The sequence below is a fragment of the Helianthus annuus genome, chromosome 1 (assembly GCF_002127325.2).
Source record: "Helianthus annuus cultivar XRQ/B chromosome 1, HanXRQr2.0-SUNRISE, whole genome shotgun sequence".
Taxonomy (NCBI): Eukaryota; Viridiplantae; Streptophyta; class Magnoliopsida; order Asterales; family Asteraceae; genus Helianthus; species Helianthus annuus.
In genome coordinates, this window is record NC_035433.2 from 141761695 (window position 1) to 141787570 (window position 25876).

Sequence of the window (25876 nt, forward strand, 5' to 3'; positions counted from 1 at the left end):
TATTTTCTTTCTTTGTTTTTCAATTAAATAATACTTTTTTTTAATAGCTTTAACTCACAGCCGCTTTAAAAAAATATTAAAAAATTAATCGGGGTGAACTATATTCTCTGAAATATATAGATAAACAGTAACATTTTTTCTCTCCTCCACTAACAACCACTTTCTATACTATATAGAACCCACTCACATAAAAATGCAAAATGGGGTGTGAATGCTCTTAAGACGGTTCCAGTTTTGCTAAAATCGACCAAGCCCTCCCCTTCAACAGTCGTTAAAAGGATTTGAATGTCACGTTGATTTAACATCTTAGCCGATGTTCATGGGCCATAAAGAAAGAAAAAGAGGCAAAAAGATGTGAGATATTATCAAGTCGTAAACTCTTCTAACATATTCCTTGATTGTCCTACAATACTTGAGCTTGGGACTCTTGGCTTTGTCGTTGACATTTCTCCGAGAACAATGCAAATTATGCAATTGAAGTTGAATCTAAATGGGCTTATTGGGCTAACTTTCGATGTCAATAATAATGGCCCAAATGAGGAACGAGGCTAGGAAGAATTAAAAGGAACGAGGGCACGAATTCGCTAATGAAGTCCCTACTATAATGATCAACTTATTACAATCCAAGATTAACTTATGATACAACGGAACTTACGATACACGGAAATTATCATTTCTTTAGTATCCATTAATCCTTGCAAATACAAAAAAAAAAAAAAAAAAAAAAAAAAAAAAAAAAAAAAAAAAAAACATTTTAGTCAAACTATCAACAAACTTGAGACTAGTTGAATTTAACCCGAAAGTGTGTATCGGTTAAACTAAAAACACAATTATTTTTTAATTATCTTTTTTCATAAAAAAAATACATGTCACATGATTTGATTGGTTAGAAAAGACTATAGCCCCACACTCTAAGCACTTCACGCTTGTTATGTGGCACGGTGTTTAGCGTCCTTTGGCGTTGATGTGGACGTGGGCGCCAACCCACTACGCTTAGTCTAAGCTACAGTGATTATCAGTACCGTATTAGATCATAACGAACTAAACTAATACCATCTCACCAATATTTATATACCTATAGGGGTGTAAACAAGCCAAAATGCTCGAGAGCTACTCGTGATCGACTCAGTTAAAAGCTCGAACGAGCCGAGCTTTAACGAGCCTGAAATAGAGCTCGTTTAGTTATCGAGACTGAGCTCGAGCCTGAAATACAAAGCTCATTAGGCTCGCAAGCCTAGACGAGCCCAAACAAAATTTTAGTTTTTTATATATAATATAATAATAATGATGATAACATTGGCGAGCTGAGCCGAGCTTTTGCTCTTTTAAGTGATATTGAAGCGAGTTCGAGCCGAACTTTTAGCTCGTTTGAGGTTGTTCTCAAAATAGCTTGAGCTGAGTCGAGTTTTCGGTTTTACTCGCAAGTCGAGCTCAAGCTCAAACTCAAATAAATAGGCTCGGACCGAGCCGAGCTCTAACTCGAGCTTCACAAAAATAGCTTAGTCAGACTCGAGCTCGTCCCGACTCGTTTACACCCTATTAAATACCCATTCCCACCGAACGACCTTCTTTTTCATATCTCCATTGTTCCAAAGACATCCAATGTGAACATTATCCTATTTTAAAAATGTGACAACAAAATATAAAATAAATAATGTACATAGTTGACATAAAGACGACTTGTGTAAACATCCCCAACATTTACAACCTACGGCTTCTCTCTCTCACACCCTCTACAAAACCAAACGAATTCAACCAATACCCACAAAAATTACAACACATATTGATCTATATTCACAATCATCACATCCAATTTTAACTAAAACAGCCCATTTGGGGTTAATTTACCCCCAAAATGCCGGTAAAAACCGGCGGTTTGCTACTGATCCTGTTGCTGGTGGCAGTTACGGTTGTGTGTGACGGTGGTGGTGAGTTTCCGGCGAGGGTTTTGACTCTGGCGAGAGCTTTTCCGGCGAACAAGACGGTGGAGCTTGATATACTCAAGGCACGTGACCGTGTCAGACACGCTAGAATCCTTCAAGGGTTCACTGGTGGTGTTGTTGATTTCAATGTTTTTGGTACCTCTGATCCTTATTACGGCGGGTATGTTTGTAATTTTATTGAAAGTTGTTAACTTTTGCTTGCCCATTTGTTCATATCAACTTTTTTTTTTTTTTTAAATTTTTTTGGGTTTATGATTTTTTTGATTTGAAGTTGAGTAGTGCATTAGGGGTCTGAATTTGTTGTGTGTTTTAGTGATTTTGATATTTATTTAGTTATTTGATTTAATAGTGGGCTTGTGCTAAAAATTGAATCTTTATGACACTTGATGATGATATTGTAGATTGTTGTATCAACTTTTTTTTTTTTTTTTTTTTTTTTTTTGTGTTTTGGGGTTTATGATTCTTTAATTTGAATTTGAGTTGGTGCATTAGGGGTCTGAATTTGTTATGTTGTTGGGTGATTTTTTCTTTTTTTTTTTTTTTTTTACACTACATACTAAATTTTTATTTATATATAAACAACTGGCCGAGTTACATCAATATCGCAGGTAAGCGAGCAACAAGCTGCGCCGCTACCCCCTTCTGAATAGCAAACCCTAGCCTATTAAAGATATATATGTGGGCATGTGGTAAATTATGAATCTTTATGACACTTGATGATGATATTGTGATAGTGTAGATTGTATTTCACAAAAGGGTTGTTATTTCATTTGTTATTATCAACTTTTTTTTTTTCTAAAAGTTTTTGTGTTTTGGGGGTTATGATTGTTTGATTTGAAGTTGAGTTAGTGCATTAGGGGTCTGAATTTGTTGTGTGTTTTGGTGATTTTGAGTTTTGATAGTTATTTGATTCAATATGTGCAGTGGCAAAGCTTGAGATTTTCGACCAGGGGGTCGAAAACGTATATACCAAAAATTTCTATAAAACCGGGGGTCAAAAACGTATAAACCCAAAAATTTCTATACGAAAACTACACATTCTCCACTAACGAGCGAAAAGTTCGGGGGGTCGGCCACCCCCTCCCGCCCCCACAAAGCTACGCCCATGAATATGTGGGCTTGTGGTGAATTTATGAATCTTTATGACACTTGATGATGATGTTGTATATTTTTCATTCATTTGTTCATATCAACTTTGTTTTTTCACTTTTTTTTTTCTTTTGGGGTTTATGATTCTTTAATTTGAAAATTGAAATTGAGTTAGTGCATTTGGGGTCTGAATTTGTTATGTTGTTGGGTGATCTTAATCTTTATATGTGGGCATACGGTAAAGTGTGAATCTTTATGACACTTGATGATGATATTGTTGTGATATTGTAGATTGTACTTTACACAAGGGTTGTTTTTCCATTTGTTCATTTCAACTTTATTTCTCACTTTTGTCTTTTGGAGTGTTCATAATTCTTTAATTTGAACTTGATTTTTCACATTAGGCCGTAGGGCTGTAAACGAACTGAACGAACACGAACAAGGTCATGTTCGTGTTCGTTCGTTAAGAAAATTAACATGTTCGCGAACTGTTCACGATCGCATACCGAACATAAGTTTATGTTCGTGTTCGTTCGTTAAGGAAATTCAGTTGTTCATGAACAGTTCGTGAACACTGGTCTCGAACACAAACGAACACAAGCAAATAAAAACGAACGAAAACGAACATTTAACTTGAAAATAAAAAATAAAAAACATTGATATCCTTAAACGTTATATAAGTAGTTAAACATAAGCATCAAATGATAAATGAAAACACAAGAAGTCTACTACACTACCAAACAATGAATCAAGTTTAACTAACTTAGACATAATTATCCCAAGAAATGGTTTAGAATGTCCAAATTTTAGCTAACTTAGAAAAAATAGGGTTTCAAGTTTTCAATAGATAAAAGGTTTATTATTATTATTATTTTTTTTTAATATAATCAAACGAACACGAAAGAATATGAACGAATGTAACCAAACATATTACCGAACGTTCACGAACGCAGTCGAACGAACGAGGCATGTGTTCGTGTTCGTTCGCTAAGCTAATCGAACGAACATAAACGAACTTCCCGCCGAACGGTTCACGAACTGTTCGCTGAACGTTCGGTTCGTTTACAACCCTACATTAGGGCTCTGAATTTGTTATGTATTTTGGTGATTTTGATTCTATTTGTGGGCATATGCTAAAATATGAATCTTTACGACGCTTGATGATGATATTATGATATTGTAGATTATACTTCACAAAAGTGAAATTAGGGACTCCGCCGAAAGAATTCAATGTGCAAATCGATACGGGGAGTGACATCTTGTGGGTCACTTGTAGTTCTTGCAGTGATTGTCCCGACACAAGTGGATTTGGTGTACATTTCCATTTCTAGCTCTTTCAATCACTAATGTTCCTGTTGATCACGATGCTTGTTAAACGGTAATAAACTAATAAACCGCATATTTTTGTCGTAGATGCCGCTCAACTTCTTTGATGCCGCAAGCTCGTCAACTGCTTCTATGGTTTCGTGTTCAGATCGCATATGCTCTTCTAATATTAAAATTGCCGATGCATCGTGTTCTGATGGAGATCAATGTAGTTATGAGTTTAATTACGCGGATAATAGCGGGACGTCTGGTCATTATATGACCGATTTGTTACATTTTGATACGGTTATAGATCCTTCCATGATTGCCAACTCTTCGGCTTTCATCACTTTTGGGTGAGCTTTTCCGCAATTCGGTATAGAATTTATGATCAAGTGAAGGAATTAGTTTCTAATTATTAGAGTGGAATGCCATTTTCGTCCCTGAGGTTTGGCCAGTTTTGCGACTTTCGTCCAACGGTTTGTTTTTCCGCATCTGGATCCAAAGGGTTTGAAATCTTGCCATTTTCATCCGGCTTGTTACGCCATCCATTTTTTCTCTGTTAAGTCTGGGGTATTTCTGTCTTTTTTGCTAACTTAAAGGGCAATTCGTTATTTTTAACTTTATGTTCAAAGACTGAATACCCCTGAAAAGGACCGAATTGCCCTTTAAGTTAAAAAAAAAGAGTAAATTGCCATTTTAGTCCGAGTTTTGACTAAAATTGCCACTTTAGTCCAAATAGTTTTTTTCTTGCCATTTTAGTCCAAATAGTTTTGTTTTCTGCCATTTTAGTCCCTGACTTTTGCCATTATCTGCCATTTTAGTCCCTGAGGGTTGGATGAAAATTGCGAAAAATGACAAAAGTCAGGGACTAAAATGGCAAAAAACAAAACCATTTGGACTAAAATGGCAAGAAACAAACTATTTGGACTAAAGTGGCAATTTTGGTCAAACCTCAGGGACTAAAATGGCAATTTACTCAAAAAAAAAAAAAAAAAACGCAAAAACCCCTGACTTAACGGAGAAAAATAGATGGAGTTAATGAGCCGGATGAAAATGGCAAGATTTTAACCCGTTTAGATCCAGATGCGGAAAAACAAATATTTGGAGGAAAGTCGCAAAACTGGCCAAACCTCAGGGACGAAATGGCATTTTACTCTAATTATTATATTGAAAAATAAAAGTTGATTATTGCAAGTTTGCGACTGCCCCCTTAAATCAAATAATCCGTTTTAAGAAACAAATCCAACAAAGCTTGATTATTTTGTAATATTTTGTGGATTTAATGACAGTTGTAGTACCTATCAATCTGGTGGTTTGACAAAATCGGATAAAGCGATGGATGGAATCATTGGATTCGGTCAACACGGTTTATCCGTAATATCACAACTTTTCGCTCAAGGGATTACTCCGAAAGTATTCTCGCATTGCTTACGTGGCGATGGAAATGGTGGCGGCAAACTTGTTCTCGGTGAGATTTTGGCTCCAACGATGGTTTATAGTCCCCTTGTTCCATCACAGTAAGTATTATTATTGTTGTTAGAGTTAAGTAGTTAACTGCCATTTTCGTCCCTGTGGTTTGTCCAATTATGCCATTTTAGGCCAAAATTTTAATTTGTACCATTTCCGTCCCTGACATTCTTGAAACATGCCAATTCCATCCAAAAAAACTAACGTCTGTTAAAACTTGTTGTTTGATGAAGGGTAAAAACGTCATTTTCCTTTCTTTTTATTTTCCCATTTTCTTAAAAGGGATGGGATTTTAATAGGGTTTAAGAAAAGGGAAAATAAAAGAATATGACATTTTTACCCTTCATTAAACATGTTTTAACAAACATTAGTTTTTTGGACGGAACTTGCATGTTTCAAGAATGTCAGGGACGGAAGTACAAATTTGAAATTTGGCCTGGTCTGGTCTGGTATAATTGGACAAACCACTGGGACGAAAATGGCAGTTAACCCTTGTTGTTATTATTATTATTATTATTATTATTATTATTATTATTATTACTATTATTATTATTATTATTATTATTATTATTATTATCATCATTATTAAGACTGACCGAAACATAAATTTATATGGATACGTTTAATCTTTTAGTGATTTATAATTTTCAGGCTTCATTACAATTTGGAGTTGCAGAGTATCGCTGTCGGTGAACAGTTATTGCCTATCGACACATCAGCTTTCGGCACATCATATAATCAAGGAACCATTGTTGATACCGGAACAACATTGTCTTATCTCACTGCACAAGCATACGATCCTTTTGTCGATGCCGTTAGTTTCTTCCTTTTTTTTCAAAATATTAATATAATTTCGATTTACTTTTTTTGGTCAAACAAGTCATTCAGATGCGCTTCTTGACTGCAGATAACTGCTGCTGTTTCACAATTCGCAACGCCGGTTGTTTCAAATGACGAGCAATGTTATTTAGTGACGTCAAGGTACTTCACAATTTTTAATTAGAGTAGATTACGTTTTTGGCCCCTGTGATTATATCACTTTTACTATATTAGCCCAAAATAAGATTTTTTAACATATCTGCCCCCATGGTCTCTATAACTAACCATTTTGGCCCTTAAGTACTATTTTAGCCCCCATGGTCTATATAACTAACCATTTTGGCCCCCGTGATCTCTAGACTTGGGGGCCAAAATGGTTAGTTATATAAACCATGAGGGCATATATGTTAAAAATTCTTATTTTGGGCTAATATAGTAAAAGTGATCCACAGGGGCCAAAAACGTAATTTACTCTTTTAATTATTTTTCCAACTTTTTTTTTTCATTCTCTCTTTTGAGGTAAGTGTTTTTTTTTTTCTTTTCCAGAAACAGCGTAGACATGATATTTCCCGAGGTTTCGTTAAATTTTGCTGGCGGTGCATCCATGATTCTTAAACCGGAGAAGTACCTTATGCAAGGGGATCCTATTGTGAGTTTATAATTTCTTCTTTTCATTTATTTATTATTCAACAATTTCTCAAAAGACATGACCGATTTTACTTGTTTATCCTGATATAAACGCAACGTTTTTTTTTTTTTTTTTTGGGGGGGGGGGGGGCATGAGTCACAGATAACGGGTTCTCATGGTTACCAAAAATACGGTCCACTGACTAAAACGGTGCAAAACCAAATAGTACATCGGTGTTTTATACAAAAAGAAAGAAAAATCCTATTTCTTTTCTTTTACAAAAACACTAAATGAGTAATTGTATTTTTTTTTTTTGCTTATTAGATTTACTTTAGATAAATGACTAATACGTCACGTGCCAATCATTGAACAAAGTTTCTTCAGGAGGGTGGTGTTCCGTGGTGCATTGGCTTTCAAAAAGCGAGCAATGGGGTAACCGTTCTTGGAGGTTGGTTGAAATATTCTCAAGTTTACATTACCGTGTAAAGTAGGGGGTGTTCATCGAATTGAATATCGGATTTTTGAATTGCTCGAATCGAGTTTTTCGAATAATTTATTTATTTTTTTTGCTTGAATTTGAATTCGATAAAAAACCAGCCAATTCGATTCGAATTAAAATCCCAATTTGAATTCGATTCTAATTCGATTAAATTAGAGATTAATTTATACTATAGCCCAATAAAAGTTATATATGTATTATATATAAAAATAATGAAAAATTACAAGTTTTGTCCTTTATCTTTATACCACTTTTCAGGCGGTGTCCTTTTTAGCGAATGTTGACAGGCGGTGTCCTTTACTAGGTATTTTGTTACAAGTTTAGTCCTTTACACCCAACCCAGTTAAAAAACCATGTTAATTGTTGGGTGTAAAGGACTAAACCTGCAACAAAATACCTAGGTAAAGGACTAAACTTGCAACAAAATACCTAGTAAAGGACACCGACTGACAGGGTTTTTTAACTGGGTTGGGTGTAAAGGACTAAACTTGCAACAAAATACCTAGTAAAGGACACCGCCTGTCAACATTCATTAAAAAGGACACCGCCTGAAAAGTGGTATAAAGATAAAGGACAAAACTTGTAATTTTTCCTAAAAATAATAAATAAATATTTATAATTTTAGTTCGATTCGTATTCAGTTTACTGCACTCGAACTGAATCGAATTCGAATTATTGATAATCGAAACAAATTCTTGATAATCGAATCGAATTTCGAATTCGAAACGAATTCTAAACACCCCTACTATTAAGTATCCGTAAATAAGTTTTACCCTTAATATTCAACCACTGTCATATGGTTATCGCCTTCTCCTAAACTCATTAAATTCATTGTAACTGCAGATCTTGTTCTTAAAGATAAGATCTTTGTTTATGATTTATCAAGAAACCGAATGGGATGGACGGATTATGATTGTAAGCGCGACACACTTAACACTCTTGTGGTTGCGACATTCCCATATTTTTAAAAATAATTTTTATATGTTTTATTCAGGTTCGGCTGATGTTTCCATCAAGTCCTACAATAATGAGTACGTCGATGGACACTTGAGCGCTTGCATATCGTTAAGATTTACTAGTCTTGAAGTTCTTCTAGTGCATATATTACTTTGGTCTTTAATATGGTGAATAGATAGTGACGAAGACGCCTTTTTTTTTTCCCATCTTCGGCCCCCTTCTTTCTAAAGAACCGGCTCCAGTCCGATCTTCGTGGTTTTTGAGCTAGAGTTCTGTTGTCTTCAGTTTTGTGTCGGTTTGGCTTGCGGGTCGCCGCTAATTTACCCATTCAGATAAGTTTTGACTTGTTTAGGCTCTATTGTGGTTTAGGTTTTTATCTTGGTGTTTTTTTTCTTCCATTTTAGAGTTGAATTTTGTAAGAAAACAATTTGATGGTCTCATTTGTTTACTTATTTTCTTATTATAATTTAATTATGTAGTATAATTGGGCAAATGCAAGATCAATGATATGGAATTTTCAGTTGATGATTTGTGTAGATTTGTTTAATTAATTGATGTGAAATTTTAAGAAATAAATGTTTAATATGTAAATTTTACTATGCAAATATCTAATTTAGGGTGTACCGGGTGCCCCCGTGATCGTGCCCCATCATGGTCGTGATGGCGTGATACACCGTCGTATGCTGTTTTTATCATGTGGTGATGGACGGTTTTGTGATATTTATCGCGGGTGTGATACAACCATTCAAACGAACATGACCGTTAAAATTTTCTGTTACGTTCTTTCATAAAGTTTTAAAAAATACCAATAGAGGAATGGAGGGTATGGAGCGTCCAAATACATTTCCACCTGACTCATCTAGTTCGTCTTGACTCAACGGGTTGTACTTGATCTTTTTGCAAAGGTTTGTGAAGCTGCGGAACTTGAAGATACAGGTAGCGGTAAATGAAGTTCTAAAAAAATGTGTGTCATGATCGGGTAGCGGCAAATGAAGTTCTAAAAAAATGTGTCATGATCGGGTAGCGGCAAATGAAGTTCTAAAAAAATGTGTGTCATGATTGGGTAGCAGCAAATGAAGTTCTAAAAAAATGTGTGTCATGATTGGGTAGCAGCAAATGAAGTTCTAATGAATGATTACTTTGTTGAAAACTCAAAGTATAATTACCTCAAATTTTCTTAATATTGCATAACATAATTAACATCAACAATCACATACGTAGTCAACTAATTACTCAAAGCCCTAGTTCACCAACTTCCTTAAGAAGTGGGAACAACATCCCACTAAAATGAGACGCCATAACCCGATCCATAGACCCCACCAAATTTATATTTATATTTATATTTATATTTATATTTATATTTATATATACTACAATTACTATGAGGGGGGAATAGTGTCAGGTAGCTTGTCTGACCCCTTCGATGGTTGTGACTTTTTATATTCTACTTTTAGACCTTCAACTTTGCTAATATACGTATTTAGTCCCCCGACACCTTCTCATTGGCCCCGACAAACTAAAATTTTACTCTCAGTTCAAATTTACAGTCTTGCCATCGTTTTAGGTTTTTTTTTATTGGCAAAATTATGGTAGTGTTTTTTTAATTGATTGACTCGATGTAATTTTCTTTCATGCTAGGCAACTCATTGATCATGACAAATTACAATTTTGCCCACAATTAAAAATTACAGCCTTGCCATCGTTTTAGTATTATGCAAAATTGTGGTAATGTTTTGTTTTGATTGGTTGTCTCGATGTAACTTTTATTGAGATCATGTTATCAGTATTATGTACAAGTAACCGAAACACATGTGTGCAAAGTATGAAACTGAGAAATATTCGGTTTAGCGCTCCGCAACACGGGCGGAGCAGCATAAACTAGTATTGGCACAAAGTATATATGAGCTTTCAAACCGTTCATATTTAAATGTATGCTAATTAACTTGAGCCATACAATTAGCAATTTCTTTGACGACCTACACAGGCTCCTTCGACAAATAACTATGATTCTGTTTAAATGATCCAGAAATTTCGTCCTTCCACGATTAAAGTCTGACGAACAACAAGCAACCGTCACGCTATAGACTTGTGAACATTCGATATAGACTTCTTAACATGTTCTGTAGAGAAAGTACCCCATCATTAACAAATCAAATATGATTAGAAAACACCGGTAAACCATACTTCAATAATAGATCTTTCATAGGAAGAACATTTACCTTGTTAACTTCCGGCGGCATGGTGAGATGAATGAGAAGGATAAAAGCAACCTTGGTCGACGGCTACTTGGTAATGTTGTAATATGTTGTAATAAGTCTTAGGGCTAATTGTAATAGTCTGAAATATACATGGACTTGATTGTAAAGATATCGGGCTTTAAGAATATTAAGGATGAATTAGTGAATTTGAACCTTATAGGTATTAGTCAACTCAGAAGAATGTGATTGAACAATTGGCTAAGGAATTGATAGATACAGAGGTGGTAAGGGCCAAGGGGTAGTTCGAGTCCCTTTGTTGCACCGGTCAGGGCGAAGGTTAGTTGGTGTTCGGCGGTGCACCCGCCCACCCCAATGTTTCGGTTAGAAGTGTATATATAGGTTACGATTTTTCGTCCGGAAATTTTAAAAATAATATAGGATCGCCTCCCCCCAATTATTTTTCCTAAATATTTATACAATATATAAATTAAAGTAAAGTTTGTTACCACTTTGTATATAAGTGATGTGTAGTTTTGTAAATATATTTTAACTCTTATTTGTTTAACCCTAGATTACCCACCACACAATAAACCTAATCGCAAGTTTTTATGTGTAAGAACGGGTCCTTTGAATGAATGAATTTTTTTAGTTTTATTTGGAACTATTATTATTTGACCTGGCCCGAATCGATAGCCGACCCGACCTAAAACATAACGATAGGAAAAAATAATTTGGGTCCCATCACTTTACGCCCCCTCGAAACTTTTGGCCAAGCTCCGCCACTGCCACCGGTGGTACTTAAAAAAGATGAATCATGGAGCTTTTGTATTAATTACAGATAACTAAAGGAGGCAACGATTAAAAACACTTACCCAATTCCCTTAGTTGAAGAGTTGTTTGAAGAATTAGGTAATGCAATGGTTTTCTCTAAGTTTCATCTAAGATCAGGTTATCATGAAAATAGGATGCATGATGAAGATATAAAAAAGAGTAAACTTCCGTTTTGCTCCCTGTGGTTTGGTCACTTTAACGGTTTTGCCCCAAACCTTTAAAAATAGCCATTTTACTCCCTGATCTATGAAGCTTCTCTCTATTTCACTCCTCGTCCCTAACGCCATCCAAATCAACTGTTAAATCCTGGTCACATGCCTCTCACATGAGGGACATTTTAGTCTTTTCCATAATTTTAACATCTTTTTTTATTTATAAGAAAAATAAAAATAAAAGAGAATATTTATTAACATAATTATCATATGTGATTCACCATCTTCTTCATCCACTTTATCATCTGTATACTATATTCACCATCTTCTCCGGCAAGTGCCTCGTGGCAATCATCGCCACCGCCAACTCTTCTTCTGCCACCGTCAATCATCACCACCGCCAAGAATCACTTCCCTAGCCCCAAAACCGGAATCATCATCGCCACCCCACCTACATCTGCCGCCATCACCATCACCACCCACTACACCTGCTCTCTTTCTCCTTCTCTCTCCAAGTCAACCACCTTTTCATCAAAAGGTTTCACCTTTTAAAACAAACCCTAGAATCAAACCCTAACTCGTATCATCAAAACCCCCAAATTTCAAAACCCCCATATTTCAAACTCCTATTTCTCTCTCATTCTTTGTTTAATTCAGAAAAATACCAACAAAATATGTATACAGAAAGAGAGAGGGACCGAATGAGAGAAATATGAGAGACAGAGAGAGGAACACGGAACGGTGGTGACGGTGGAGTCTGTTGAAATCTGGTTTTAGATCTGCATTTAAAGGACTTTCGAGCAGTTAAGGAGGCCGCCGGAGCGTGTGAGGGCGGTGCAAGATAGTGGCGGTCAGGGGGAGGTGTTGGTCGGGTGGGGCTGTTTCAAGGTGGTTCTCGGGTGGGGCTGATACAGCGTGATGGTAGTGGTTGTCAGTGGAAATGGTGGAGGGTGGTGGTGGTAGTTGTCGGGTGGAGATGGTGGAAGGGGGTGGTGGTTGTTGTTCGGTGGGTTGGATGATGTCTGATGGTGTGGGTGTAGGTTGTAGGTTGTTACAGTACAAGGAGAGATACAGGGATGGAATGGAAGGGGATAATTGCTTTTGTTATATACATATAATTAATAATAAAATAATAGAGGATGGGAAAAGACTAAAATGCCCCTCATGTGAGGGGCATGTGACCAGGATTTAACAGTTGATTTGGATGACGTTAGAGGCGGGGAGTGAAATAGATATAAGCTTCATAGATCAGGGAGTAAAATGGCTATTTTTAAAGGTTTGGGGCAAAACCGTTAAAATGACCAAACCACAGGGAGCAAAACGGAAGTTTACTCTATAAAAAAAGTGCATTTAGAACACATGAGGGGTTAGTTGAATTTGTGATCATGCCCTTTGGCCTCACTAATGCCACTACAACTTTTTAGTCCCTAATGAACTTTACCTTTAAAGAGTTATAAGAAAGTTTGTTTTGGTGTTTTGATGATATTTTGGTATACAAAAACTCATGGGACTTACATTTAGTACATTTTAAACAAGCGTTGTCAGTTTTAAGGAAACAACGCTTATTTATAGTAGAATGTCTTGGCCATATTATTTCCAACAAAAGGGTATCCATTGATCCTAAAAAGATAGAGGCTATTAGAGAGTGGCCTACTCCTGCTAACTGCTAACGTAAAACAGTTAAGAGGTTTTTTGGGATTGATTGGTTACTACAGGAGATTCATTAAGTCCTATGGGATAATGGCAAAACCTTTGATTGGTTTGCTAGAAAAAATGCTTTTATTTGGAATGCAATAGCTGGCCAAACTTTTATTCACTTGAAAGAATTGTTGTGTGCTCCTCCAGTGTTGGCTTTGCCTAACTTTACGAAGACCCTCATCATAGAAACATCTGGGAAGGGAATTAGTTCAGTATTGATGCAAGAGGGCCATTCTATAGCATTCATTAGCAAAGCCTTATCCGCTAGACAACAAGCTTCATCTGTGTATGAAAAGGAACCGCTGGCCATCATTTTTGCAGTAAAATATTAGCACCACTACTTGTCAATGGACCTTTTTATAATCAGGACTAGGACTCATCAGAAAGTTTGAAACACCTTTCTAGACCAATGGGATATGAATTTGAAATAATTTACAAACAAGGCGATGAAAATTGGGTAGCTGATGCTTTGTCAAGAGTACAATCTCCTTCTTTAATGACCATTTCCTTGAGCACATTTGATGACAATATTTGGAAGAGAGTTCAAGAGTCACGGGACACTGATTCTAAGCTACATGCATTTCTGCAAGATTGTAAAAGCAGGGAACTTACACCCTAAGTACACATGGAATGGGCAGGTCTTGTTTAGAAAGAATAAGGTGGTTGTGGGTCATAATGAACAACTTCAGAATGATATCATTTCTTTATGTCATAGTCGTGCTATCTGTGGTTATTCTGGTGTGCATGCGTCTACTCAAAGAATAAGGTCTTATTTTTATTGGAGTTAATTACTGTTTTCGTCCCTTTGTCAAAAATCACTATTTCAGTCCATTAGTTTAAAAATTGCGATTTCAGTCCCCGTGGTTTCACTTTCGTAACCATTTCAGTCCCTGTACTTACAGAATAAATGGATTGAAATGCTTACGAAAGTGAAACCACAGGAGCTGAAATGGTTATGAAAGTGAAACCACAGGGACTACAATCGCAATTTTTAAACTAATGGACAGAAATAGTGATTTTTGACAAACCACAAGGACGAAAACAATAATTAACTCTTTTTATTGGAAGAGTATGCATAAGCAAGTTAGAAACATCACTAGAAAGTGCACAGTGTGTCAAAAGGCAAAGTATGAAACTGTTGCTTCACATGGTCTTTTAAATCCCTTATTAGTTCCTAATCACATTTTCAGTAGTGCCTAATCACATTTTCTATGATATCTCCATGTATTTTAGTGGAGGACTACCTAAGTCACTGGGCAAAGATTACATTTTTGTAGTTGTGGATAGATTAACAAAGTACAATCATTTCATGGCTTTAGATCATCCTTTTTCTACAGCACAAGCTTTTTTGGATCTGGTTTTTGATGGGTGGTCCGTAGGACAACCCTTAAGTGCCTTAAAAAGATTAAAATCCCATGCTTTACATGTTTAATTGTTTGAACTTGGTAACTACTAGTTGTTTGGACGTGCAGGTGCAAATGGAGCTTAAAAGGGAAGGAATTTGGAGCATCAATGAAAAATAAAATTTTGGAATTGAAGAACTAATAATAGCACATGATAGAGGATGAAATTACGAGAACGTGGGCGAAAACGGCGAAGAAAACGGAGTTGAAACGAGAAAGTTATGAAGAAAACAAGAAAACGAAACCTGGCGCCGCCGTAGCCTACGGCTCGGCCGTAGGTTACGGCCCTCACTGGGTCTTTTGGTCCACCGTAGCTCAGTTCTGGCTCACCGTAAGAGTTTTATTGACCCCGTAGCCTACGGCAGGAGCCGTAGGTTACGGCTTTGACCTGCGTAAAAGTTGTAACTGCCCCATTTATTGGTATTTTATGATGTCTTTTGAGTACTTATCATTCCTAATCGGTTACACACACTTGGGAGACGATTTCTGGTGCACTTTTGGAGCTTGAAGACTATCTTTAATCTTTTGGTTCATGTTTTTCATTGGTTTGAAGATTAAGACTTGTTGGATGATGATGTTTCAAGCCATGAGTGGCTAAATACTTTGTGACTATCTTTGGTTGAAGGTTTGCATGAGACTTTATGTTTAATCCCTTATTTCTAGAATAACAATCTTTATCTTTCTTGAATTGCTTGTTATGGTGTGTGATTGATTGTTAGTAAATTGTTGATTCTTATGTTAAACTAATTAGAAACCATACGTTCTTGGTGCCGTTGCCAATCGAGATATCATGGGTATAGTTAGGCTTGGGTAAGGGTTGATTGATCATTGGGTAACAACCTCACAACCTCACGTTCTAGGAATCTGAGTACTTAGTTCCCTTTCATCACTACAATTAATCACACATGAACTATGTCTATGTAGTTCTTTCTAGTGGAATGATAGCATAAATATCAAAGCAAACTGGAAACTAAGGATGGTCATTTGTCTTTAATTTGTTTACAACCAACATTTTCATTTTGCAATTAGAATAGTAATCTTAGTTTTACAAATCAAATCAATCAATCCAACTCTTGAATTTATTTTTATTGCAATTAGTTTAATTCTAGTTAACTTAGATAAACCTTTGAATAACACATATTCCACAAACTCCCTGTGTTCGATACCCACTTGCCACTATCTATTTAGTAGTAATTGGATTAAATTTGATTGTGACCACGACATCACGTCAAACTTTGGCGCCGTTGCCGGGGAGTAGTGCGCAACGTGTGTTATTTTTGATCTTTTTAGGTTTGTTATTTTTCTGGTTTACGCTAGGTGCGTTAGTGTGCGGGTATTTACAGGTGCATGCGTACTAGAAGCTCTCACAAGCTGTCACCATTGGCATTTGATCCAGAGATTGAACGAACTTTGAGAGTAAACAGAATTTTGTTAAGGGAAAACAGAATCAACGGTTCACCAACAACACCAACTACACCAATTACACCACTTAGATACATGGATCCACCACCGCCACCACCCACTACGGGTGAGCTTACACCACCTTTCATACCATCATCAACACGACCTTCACCAAATACCACCATGCCTAACACCACTACCGACCTTACTCCACCGCATGATGTTATACCAACCAACACTACACTACCTTTTACTACCCAAGTTGAACCTACACTTACCTTTAGCCTATCTACTACAATTCCACCATTTTCCCATTTCTTCCCACATACGGGTCAATCATCTTCCACCTATTCAATACCACCAAATTCAACTGTAGTTCATGCTACTTCTACATATCGACCACCGAACCAACCGGGTTATCAATATTCATCTTTTCCATTTGGACAATCTTCGGGTATATGAGGAGATGGATACGATGAGGGGTATGAAGAAGAGTATGGGGGATATGACGAAGATGGATTTTATTATGAGGGTGATGGAGGTAATTTAGGACCTCAATGAGGAGTGGTTCAACAAAATCAACCATTGCAAAGAATTCAAGACATAGGTAGGTTACCGGTTGGGGTACAACATGTTCGGTCACAAGGGTCACAATTGCAACATCTTATGCCCTTGCAACAAGTTCGTCCACAAAATGCACAACATCAATTCCAAAGGCCAATTCAACAACCACCAATCCAACATCAATTTCAACCACCTCCACAACAATTTGGGCCTCCACGCATGCAAGTTCAAAGACCAATGGGTCCAATACGTCCAAGAGTTCGTTTGGGTGTGCCAAGAAGACATCTTCAAGAACATGCTAGAGGTATTGAAGCACATTTTAGACCGGTGATTACTCATAATCCTTCACCGGTAGTTATTCCTCACAATGACCAAGGGAGGACGTTCGAAGTTCGAACCAATTCGTTACGAAGTTTGCCAAAGTATAAAGGTCTAGCAACGGAAGAGCCTTATTTTCATTTGGAGGCTTATGATTCGATTTGCAACACTCTTGGGAGTCAAGGATTTTCGGCTGATGATGTCAAATTGGTATTATTTCAATTCTCTTTGGAAGATAAGGCGAAAAAATGGTTTTACACCCTACCTTCAGCATCTATCTATACATGGGCGGAAATGCAACAAATCTTTTTGGATGAATTTTATACCGCCCAAAAGACAAATGATGCTAGAAAAGGGTTGATAAGTTTCCAACAACTACAAGGTGAGATGTTCCATGAGGCATTTGAACGGTTTAACATGATGATAAAGAATTGCCCTCATCATGGGATAGAGCTATGGGAGTTGATGAATGCCTTTCATGAGGGGTTATGTGCCGAAGATGCTCGTGACTTAATGTCTATCACGAATGGCACTTTTGGCACGAATTATAAGCATGACGATTGGGAATTCTTGGAACAAAAGGCGGTCACATCAAAAAGAAAAGCTCAAGCATCAAGGAGAGCACGACCGGCCATTACCCGAACTCAAGTGCACGCGGTAGACGATGGTAATGTTCAAACTTCTAATCAAATTTATAATGTTTGTGTGCTTTGTAATGAGATAGGGCATGCGGCTGAAAATTGTCATGGAGTGGAAGGGCAATATGAGGAGGTGAATGCATTGCAAGGGCAAGGCGGGGGTGGTAGAAATTACAACATGAATTCCAATACTTACCACCCTGGTTTACGAAATCACCCGAACTTTAGATACGGGAATTCGTCAAATCAAGCCAACCCGAACTTCCAAGGAAACCAAGGATTTCAAAGGCAATATCAAACGGGTCAAAGCTTTTCGGGTGGAAACGAAGTAATGGAGATGTTGAAGGCGATGCAAATTGAGATGCAACGAAGGAATCAGCTTGATGACGCTCGCATTCAAAAAGACGAAATCCGTGATAAAGCAATTCAGTCGTTGACTACCCAAATGAGTCAACTTGCGAGCGATGTGGCAATATTGAAGAAAGCAAAAGGCCAACCACAAAGTGACACGGTGACAAATCCCAAAAAACATTAAAAGTGTTAATATCAATATGGTAAGTACCGTTCCTAATAGTGAATTCAATGAAACATTTTTAACATCTTCTTGTCAAGTGAGTGCAGGTATAGGAAGGGATGCCGAGGTTGAAACAGACAAAGAGCATGGAGCACCACTTGTGCCTATTCAAGTGGGAAAATTAAAAATTCCTCAAGCATTGTTGGACTACGGGGCGAGTATGAGTGTGCTACCAGGCGATCTATACGATATGTACGACTTTGGTTCGCTTGAAGATATAGACACCATGGTGAGTTTGGCGGATGAAAGTTGGAGGCGTCCACGGGGAATGGTTAAGAATGTTATGATTCGGTTGGGAGAATTCGACTATCCAGTGGATTTTCTGGTTTTAGATTATGTTTCTACCAAAACGGCATCACAACAAAGGGTAATTTTAGGTCGACAGTTTCTTTATACGGCAAGTGCTCAAATCAACTGTAGAGACGGGATCATTATTATGACCGAAAAGAACCGTAAGTTATACTTTGATGTTCATACTAGGGAGATTAGTTATGAACCTATTGAAGAGAAGGGTAGAGAGTCTAGTGATTGTATGAAAAATGTGTGTCAAAGAATGAAAATAAATCACCCACCGAATTGTGAAGAAACGCATACGAGATCAAGTAGGAGTGTATTCGATTACCCACCGAATCTAAGCGGGACGGATGCATTTTATGCAATGGCACGATTAGTGATGGAAGTGGCAGGAACCGTTTCTTTGAGCCACCATAAACGAGGGTGGCACGGTCTGGCTGAAGACCTGAAAACTTAGCGCTGCTCGGGAAGCAACCCGGGGTTTTACACTGATCTTGCTATTTCGTTATTTTTCTATGTTTCAGGGCCATGACAACATTCAAGTGTGGGGAGGATGTACGGATGTTTGTGTGAAGGTGGTGATAGAAATTCGGATTATCTACAACATCTGTTGTGTCAAACTTCACCAGGTCATGTACTCTTTCCTTAGTCTTGATATGTTCTTTAGCTTTGAAATATTGGTAGTTAGTTTGTTTGCTTTTGTTTAAAAAAAGTAAAAAAAATACAAAAAGAAATTTGGGGTTTGAGAGTATAAGCAAATGTTGGTGTTTTTGTTGAAAGCGATCTTCCCTTCAAAACCATACATTGGGACAATGTATCCCAAGTGTGGGGATGAGGGGAAAATTTTGAGAATTTTTGAAAAATTTGTGAAACCAAGCAAAAAGTTGTTGGAATTTGAACACTTGACATTGTTCCGCATGACACACCGACTCTCCTTTATAGTCATTTCTTGGTGAGTTTTTGAGCCACATATGATTATTAAAGATGCTTTCCTTGTTTTGAGTGGCGGTGTGTGTATTGTGTTAATAGAACTTGTGTACGAATTCTTGTTGAAGCCTAGGATTAGCATGCTTGTGAAAATGATAGGGGACTTTTAGGTAGCCTCGTCTAGATGTGTGATAGTGTGGGAATTGGGGGTTGGACCTCATACGTTACATATATGAGCTTGGTATTGTGAGGGGTGGGGGTTTGGTCTTTAGAAAGCCATGTTCGAGCCTTATACTATTCGGTTGTGACCCAAACCTACTTCTTATAAAAACTTTACCTATTGAGATGACCCGGTTTAGGAATTTAGTTTGTGATTGTTGATGTTCTTGTATATATTGTTGAGTTCTATGCTTAAAAAAAGAAGAAGAAAGAAAAAAAAGAAAAAAATATGAGAAAAATACAAAAAGAAGGATTTAGTTGCAATAGTAGTTGAAAATGTTGATGAAGCTGTGTATATAGTTGGTGTTTGCTTTGTTTAGTAGTAGAAATAAAAATCGGGTCGAATCAATGAGCTACTTTCACACTCCCACTATTTCCTGCCTTTACACAAAACCCCGTTACAACCCGAATGTCCTTTTGATTCATAAGCATGCTAAATATTTGATAGGAGGAGATTTGATTTGTATACAAGCTTATTGTCGCACAATCACACACGTGCATTGAGTGTTTTAGCATAATGTGCTAATATTTCTTGTCACCGAGAGTTGTTGTGAGGGGTGTGTCTTGTGGTATGATAAAAAAGTTAGTAAAAGGACGATACATTTTAGCTTGGTTTGCATGTTGATCGCTTGTGGTTTTGAAATGGTTTTTGAATGGGTTGCTTGGGACTATTGGAGGAGCCCTATCCCACATCGAAAGAATAAGACCTTCCGGTTGTATTAATAAGATCTTGGGTTACTCCCTCTATCACCAATTGGTTTTAGAGTGGAACCCCATAGACTTCAATATGGTATCAGAGCCACGGCTCTATGTCAGCTCCGGTTAAGGCCACATGTACACCTCTTGATAGACCGGGTTACACGTGCGGGAGGGTATTGGAGGAGCCCTATCCCACATCGAAAGAATAAGACCTTCCGGTTGTATTAATAAGATCTTGGGTTACTCCCTCTATCACCAATTGGTTTTAGAGTGGAACCCCATAGACTTCAATAGGGACAAGCAACGGGTAAGTGTGGGGATGTGACGGGTGGTCCGTAGGACAACCCTTAAGTGCCTTAAAAAGATTAAAATCCCATGCTTTACATGTTTAATTGTTTGAACTTGGTAACTACTAGTTGTTTGGACGTGCAGATGCAAATGGAGCTTAAAAGGGAAGGGATTTGGAGCATCAATGAAAAAATAAAATTTTGGAATTGAAGAACTAAGAATAGCACATGATAGAGGATGAAATTACGAGAACGTGGGCGAAAACGGTGAAGAAAACGGAGTTGAAACGAGAAAGTTATGAAGAAAACAAGAAAACGAAACCTGGCGCCGCCGTAGCCTACGGCTCGGCCGTAGGTTACGGCCCTCACTGGGTCTTTTGGTCCACCGTAGCTCAGTTCTGGCTCACCGTAAGAGTTTTATTGACCCCGTAGCCTACGGCAGGAGCCGTAGGTTACGGCTTTGACCTGCGTAAAAGTTGTAACTGCCCCATTTATTGGTATTTTATGATGTCTTTTGAGTACTTATCATTCCTAATCGGTTACACACACTTGGGAGACGATTGTTTGGTGCACTTTTGGAGCTTGAAGACTATCTTTAATCTTTTGGTTCATGTTTTTCATTGGTTTGAAGATTAAGACTTGTTGGATGATGATGTTTCAAGCCATGAGTGGCTAAATACTTTGTGACTATCTTTGGTTGAAGGTTTGCATGAGACTTTATGTTTAATCCCTTATTTCTAAAATAACAATCTTTATCTTTATTGAATTGCTTGTTATGATGTGTGATTGATTGTTAGTAAATTGTTGATTCTTATGTTAAACTAATTAGAAACCATACGTTCTTGGTGCCGTTGGCAATCGAGATATCATGGGTATAGTTAGGCTTGGGTAAGGGTTGATTGATCATCGGGTAACAACCTCACGCTCTAGGAATCTGAGTACTTAGTTACCTTTCATCACTGTAGTTTTTGGGTAAAGGGTTACCTCGGTGATTCTATATATTCACAACCAATCAAAGCAACACATGAACTATGTCTATGTAGTTCTTTCTAGTGGAATGATAGCATAAATGTCAAAGCAAACCAGAAACTAACGATGGTCATTTGTCTTTAATTTGTTTACAACCAACATTTTCATTTTGCAACTAGAAAGTGCACAGTGTGTCAAAAGGCAAAGTATGAAACTGTTGCTTCACATGGTCTTTTACATCCCTTATTAGTTCCTAATCACATTTTCAGTAGTGCCTAATCACATTTTCTATGACATCTCCATGTATTTTAGTGGAGGACTACCTAAGTCACAGGGCAAAGATTACATTTTTGTAGTTGTGGATAGATTAATAAAGTACAATCATTTCATGGCTTTAGCTCATCCTTTTTCTACAGCACAAGTTTTTTTGGATCTGGTTTTCAAACTCCATGGGTGGCTTGAGACCATAATCTCTGACATAGATCCCAATTTTATAAGCCAGTTTTGGAAAGAATTCACTAGCTTGTAGGGTATTCAATTGTCCTGATCTATTACTCACTGTCCTCAAACAGATGGGTAGACTAAGGTAGTCAACAGGAGCCTTGAATCTTATCTTCATTGTATTGTGATGGATAAGCCTGCTATATGGGTCAAATGGTTACCTCTAACAGAGTTTTGGTATAATACAAACTTTCATACTTCATTGGATATTACACCATTCCACGCTCTATATGGATATGATCCACCTTTATTTGCCCCTTACATTCCCAAGGATACAAGGACAACTATAGTTGATGAACTAATGTGTGATAGAGAGGAGACCATTCAGTTTCAGTTACTAAGGCATTCATTGTTAATAGCTCATAATAGAATGAAATAGTTGGCTGATCAGCATAGAAGTGAAAGAGAATTTCCGGTTGGTGACAGTGTGTATGTGAAGCTTCATCCATATGAGCAGACAACATTAATATCTTCATATTTTAATAATTGGGACCTAAGTTTTTTGGTCCATTTCTAGTAATTTAAAAGGTGGAATCAGTAGTTTATAAGTCGGATTTACCAAATGATTCCCAGATACCCCTAATTTTCCATGTATCTCTTTTAAAGAAAGCTCATGGCAACACTATTCCATCTACTCCATTACCAAAGGTCCCCGTTTTTTGTTTCAACCATTACATGTGTTAAATAGGAAGATGGTTATGAGGGGGCATAGAGCTTTAGTAGAAGTATTGGTTCAGTGGCACAGTTCACCAATAACTAAGGCTACTTGGGAGAATCTTGAAGATTTGCATATTAGATTTCCTAATTTTGATTTTTGAGGTAAAAAATATTTAGGAATGGAGTATTGGTATGTTGTAATAAGTCTAAGGGCTAATTGTAATAGTTTGAAAGATATAGGGACTTGATTGTAAAGATATCATGATTCATAGTACAATTGATATTAGTTGGGGGAGGGGGATAGGGGGTTTAGTGTTAATTGGTAGTTAGTTTGTTATTAGTCGTTATGTTAGCTATATAAAGCCAGTGAACGGTTAATGAAAAGTATTGTCGAGGGCATAAACGTACTTTTAACACTATTTGATTTTAGAAATCTCTAGAATTAAGTAACTAATTTTAGTTTTTTTTTTGGTATTGCAACATTCTCGTATAACAAACTGATTTTATATAGCCATATTTTCATAACCGGACCGGATGTCGAACCGGTCTCCTTAATGGTTCATTGACCGGTCCGACTGGATGCAAGAATCGGATGATATCCTAATCATTATAAAAATAAATAGGTTAAAATAAGAATTTTTTAAACAAAATCCGGTTCAACCTCTCAAAATCTCAATTCAACTGGCCGTAAAGCTTCAACATCATCTGTTAATAAGAGATGATAAAGAAAAGATACATGTCATATTATGAAACCGCTTGTGAATAGAAGGTTAAAAAACAAGAGTTATTTACGTTTTTCGTCCCTATGGTTTGTCAAAAATCACTATTTCAGTCTATTAGTTTAAAAATTGCCAAAACAGTCCATGTGGTTTCACTTTCATAGCTATTACAGTCCACCCTCACTAACGTCATCCATATATTCTACTAGTTTATTTCAAATGACCATAATAGCCCTATTATTGAAATTAAAATTGAAATAAATAAAGAGTTAGTTATGTTTTTCGTCCTTGTGGTTTGTTAAAATAACCATTACAGTCCATTAGCTCTAAAATTGCAAAAACAGTTTTGTGAAAATCAATCTCTATCTTTTAGATGTTATGTTAGAAACTCTTAACATTGATTCTTGATATTGGCAGGAAATTGCTTTTTTAAGTCGTTTGCGACATCCAAGCATTGTGCAATATTATGGATTAGAGACCGTAAGAAAATCAGTTTTTAAAAATTGATGCATCCAACTTTCTCCTTTATATATATATTTAGAGTATATGTCTGGTGGTTGTATTCATAAAATCCTCCAAGAGTATGGCCCACTGGGTGAAATTGCTATCCGCATTTACACTTATTAGGACGTTCCTACTTACATGCTACAAATCCGGTCCATAGGTGAGTTTAGTTTTGCCGTATCTTCCTCTTTTATATGCTAACAATAAATTAAAATGACATCATGTGTATTATGTTTACTACTTTACTTAGGGACATAAAAGGAGCAAATATACCTGTTGATCCTAATGGACGTGTAAAGTTAGTTGATTTTGGGATGGCAAAACACGTGAGCCCTATTGATAACTTGCTAAACACAATGTTACCTGTCCGTTTTCTGGTTTCTTGACTTGATTAACTAAAATAAATAAAGAGTTAGTTATGTTTTTTTGTCCTTGTGGTTTGTTAAAATAACCATTAGGCTAAATTGCACTTTTCGTCCTTTGTGTTTCAATGTTTTGATAGGCGATGTCCTTTAACTTTAAAAATTACACTTATGTCTTTTATGTTTGCAATCATTAATGGGCGGTGTCCTTTCAGCTAAACCCAGTTAACTTTTTTGTGTTAAAACCCCTCACGTGTAACTTTGCAAAACTCCTTAACCGCAGGGACCATATGTGCAATATTCAAATTCTGTTTTAAATCAAACTAGTCAAATTATTCAAAATTACTCAAATTCTTCCTCTCACATTATTCAAAAATTTCAATCACTAGTAGTGTAATTATATTCAAGGTCAAGAGGACATCATGGATCCGTGTCCGTACATCAGAATAGTCGTCAGAAGTTTAGGTTTAAAGTTCACCGGCGCCGGCGACGTTGCTCCGCTGTCTTCGGCGGCGTACTGTAAGATTAAACTCAAGAACTACCCCACACAGCTTGCATAAATCAGTTATGTTGCGGACGGTGATCATAATCAAATAATCGAACAGGTTTAAGCTTGCTTTAATTTGAATAAATCGAAGTTTGATAAAGTGGTTGATACATCTAACATGCTGAAGATTGAGGTTTATTCGGGTCGGAAAAGTAATCCGGTTTATGGGTTCGGGTAAGCTTTTGGGTGTTGTGATGGTGGGTTTGGATTCTGAGGCGGTTGAGGGTGGTGGTGGTTACCAGGGGTGTGTGGTGGTGAGAAACGGGTGGGTGGGGATTGGTGACCGGTGTTCGAAAAGTATGGTGAATTTGCATTTGAGTATTGGGATCGAGCGTGACCCAAGATTTGTTTTTGAATTTTATGGTGAACCCGAGTGTAGCCCAAAAGTGTTTCAGGTTAATGGGAATGTTCGCCAAGCGGTTTTCACTAGCAAGTTCAGTTTCAGAAGCAATAGAGATCAGAATTTAAGATCTGAGTAAGTTAATTTTCCTTATGTATGTATGGTTTTTCATTAATGGCTGATTTTAGTAGTTTGATACTTTGATTTAAAACAGAATTTGAATATTGCACATATGGTCCCTGTTGTTAAGGAGATTTACAAAGTTACACGTGAGGGGTTTTAGCATAAAAAGGTTAACTGGGTTTAGCTGAAAGGACACCGCCCGTTAATGATTGCAAACATAAAGGACATACAGTGTAATTTT

General features: G+C 37.0%; 2 protein-coding genes, 1 long non-coding RNA gene and 1 other non-coding gene across 6 annotated transcripts; 2 read left to right on the plus strand and 2 right to left on the minus strand.

Annotated features, from left to right (window-relative positions):
• Positions 1–1656: 1656 nt before the first annotated feature.
• On the plus strand, positions 1657–9173 carry LOC110882102 (aspartic proteinase-like protein 2). 3 transcript variants are annotated; one of them, XM_022130195.2, is made up of 10 exons: positions 1657–2103; positions 4216–4345; positions 4446–4693; positions 5630–5857; positions 6459–6621; positions 6715–6788; positions 7173–7275; positions 7630–7702; positions 8597–8668; positions 8748–9173. In XM_022130195.2, exons 1-10 carry the CDS (start codon positions 1856–1858, stop codon positions 8879–8881), a joined length of 1473 nt encoding a protein of 490 aa, XP_021985887.1. In that variant the 5' UTR covers positions 1657–1855; the 3' UTR covers positions 8882–9173. The 3 variants fall into 3 exon arrangements, with proteins under 3 accessions (XP_021985887.1, XP_021985890.1, XP_021985895.1); XM_022130198.2 differs by having other exon boundaries at positions 7639–7702; XM_022130203.2 differs by lacking the exons at positions 8597–8668; positions 8748–9173 and having other exon boundaries at positions 7579–7697.
• Positions 9174–10548: 1375 nt separating this feature from the next.
• On the minus strand, positions 10549–11867 carry LOC110882094. Its single transcript, XR_002559990.2, has 2 exons — positions 10930–11867; positions 10549–10830 (listed from the first exon to the last, which is right to left on the minus strand). It is a non-coding gene; the product is annotated as an uncharacterized LOC110882094 (long non-coding RNA).
• A 5751-nt stretch (positions 11868–17618) lies between these two features.
• Positions 17619–17724, minus strand: LOC118482941. The gene has a single exon (XR_004869292.1). It is a non-coding gene; the product is annotated as a small nucleolar RNA R71 (small nucleolar RNA).
• A 7323-nt stretch (positions 17725–25047) lies between these two features.
• LOC110933223 lies at positions 25048–25651 on the plus strand. Its single transcript, XM_022176456.2, has 2 exons — positions 25048–25175; positions 25300–25651. The coding sequence occupies exons 1-2, from the start codon at positions 25048–25050 to the stop codon at positions 25649–25651; spliced, it is 480 nt and encodes a 159-aa protein (XP_022032148.1).
• The last annotated feature ends 225 nt before the right edge of the window (positions 25652–25876 follow it).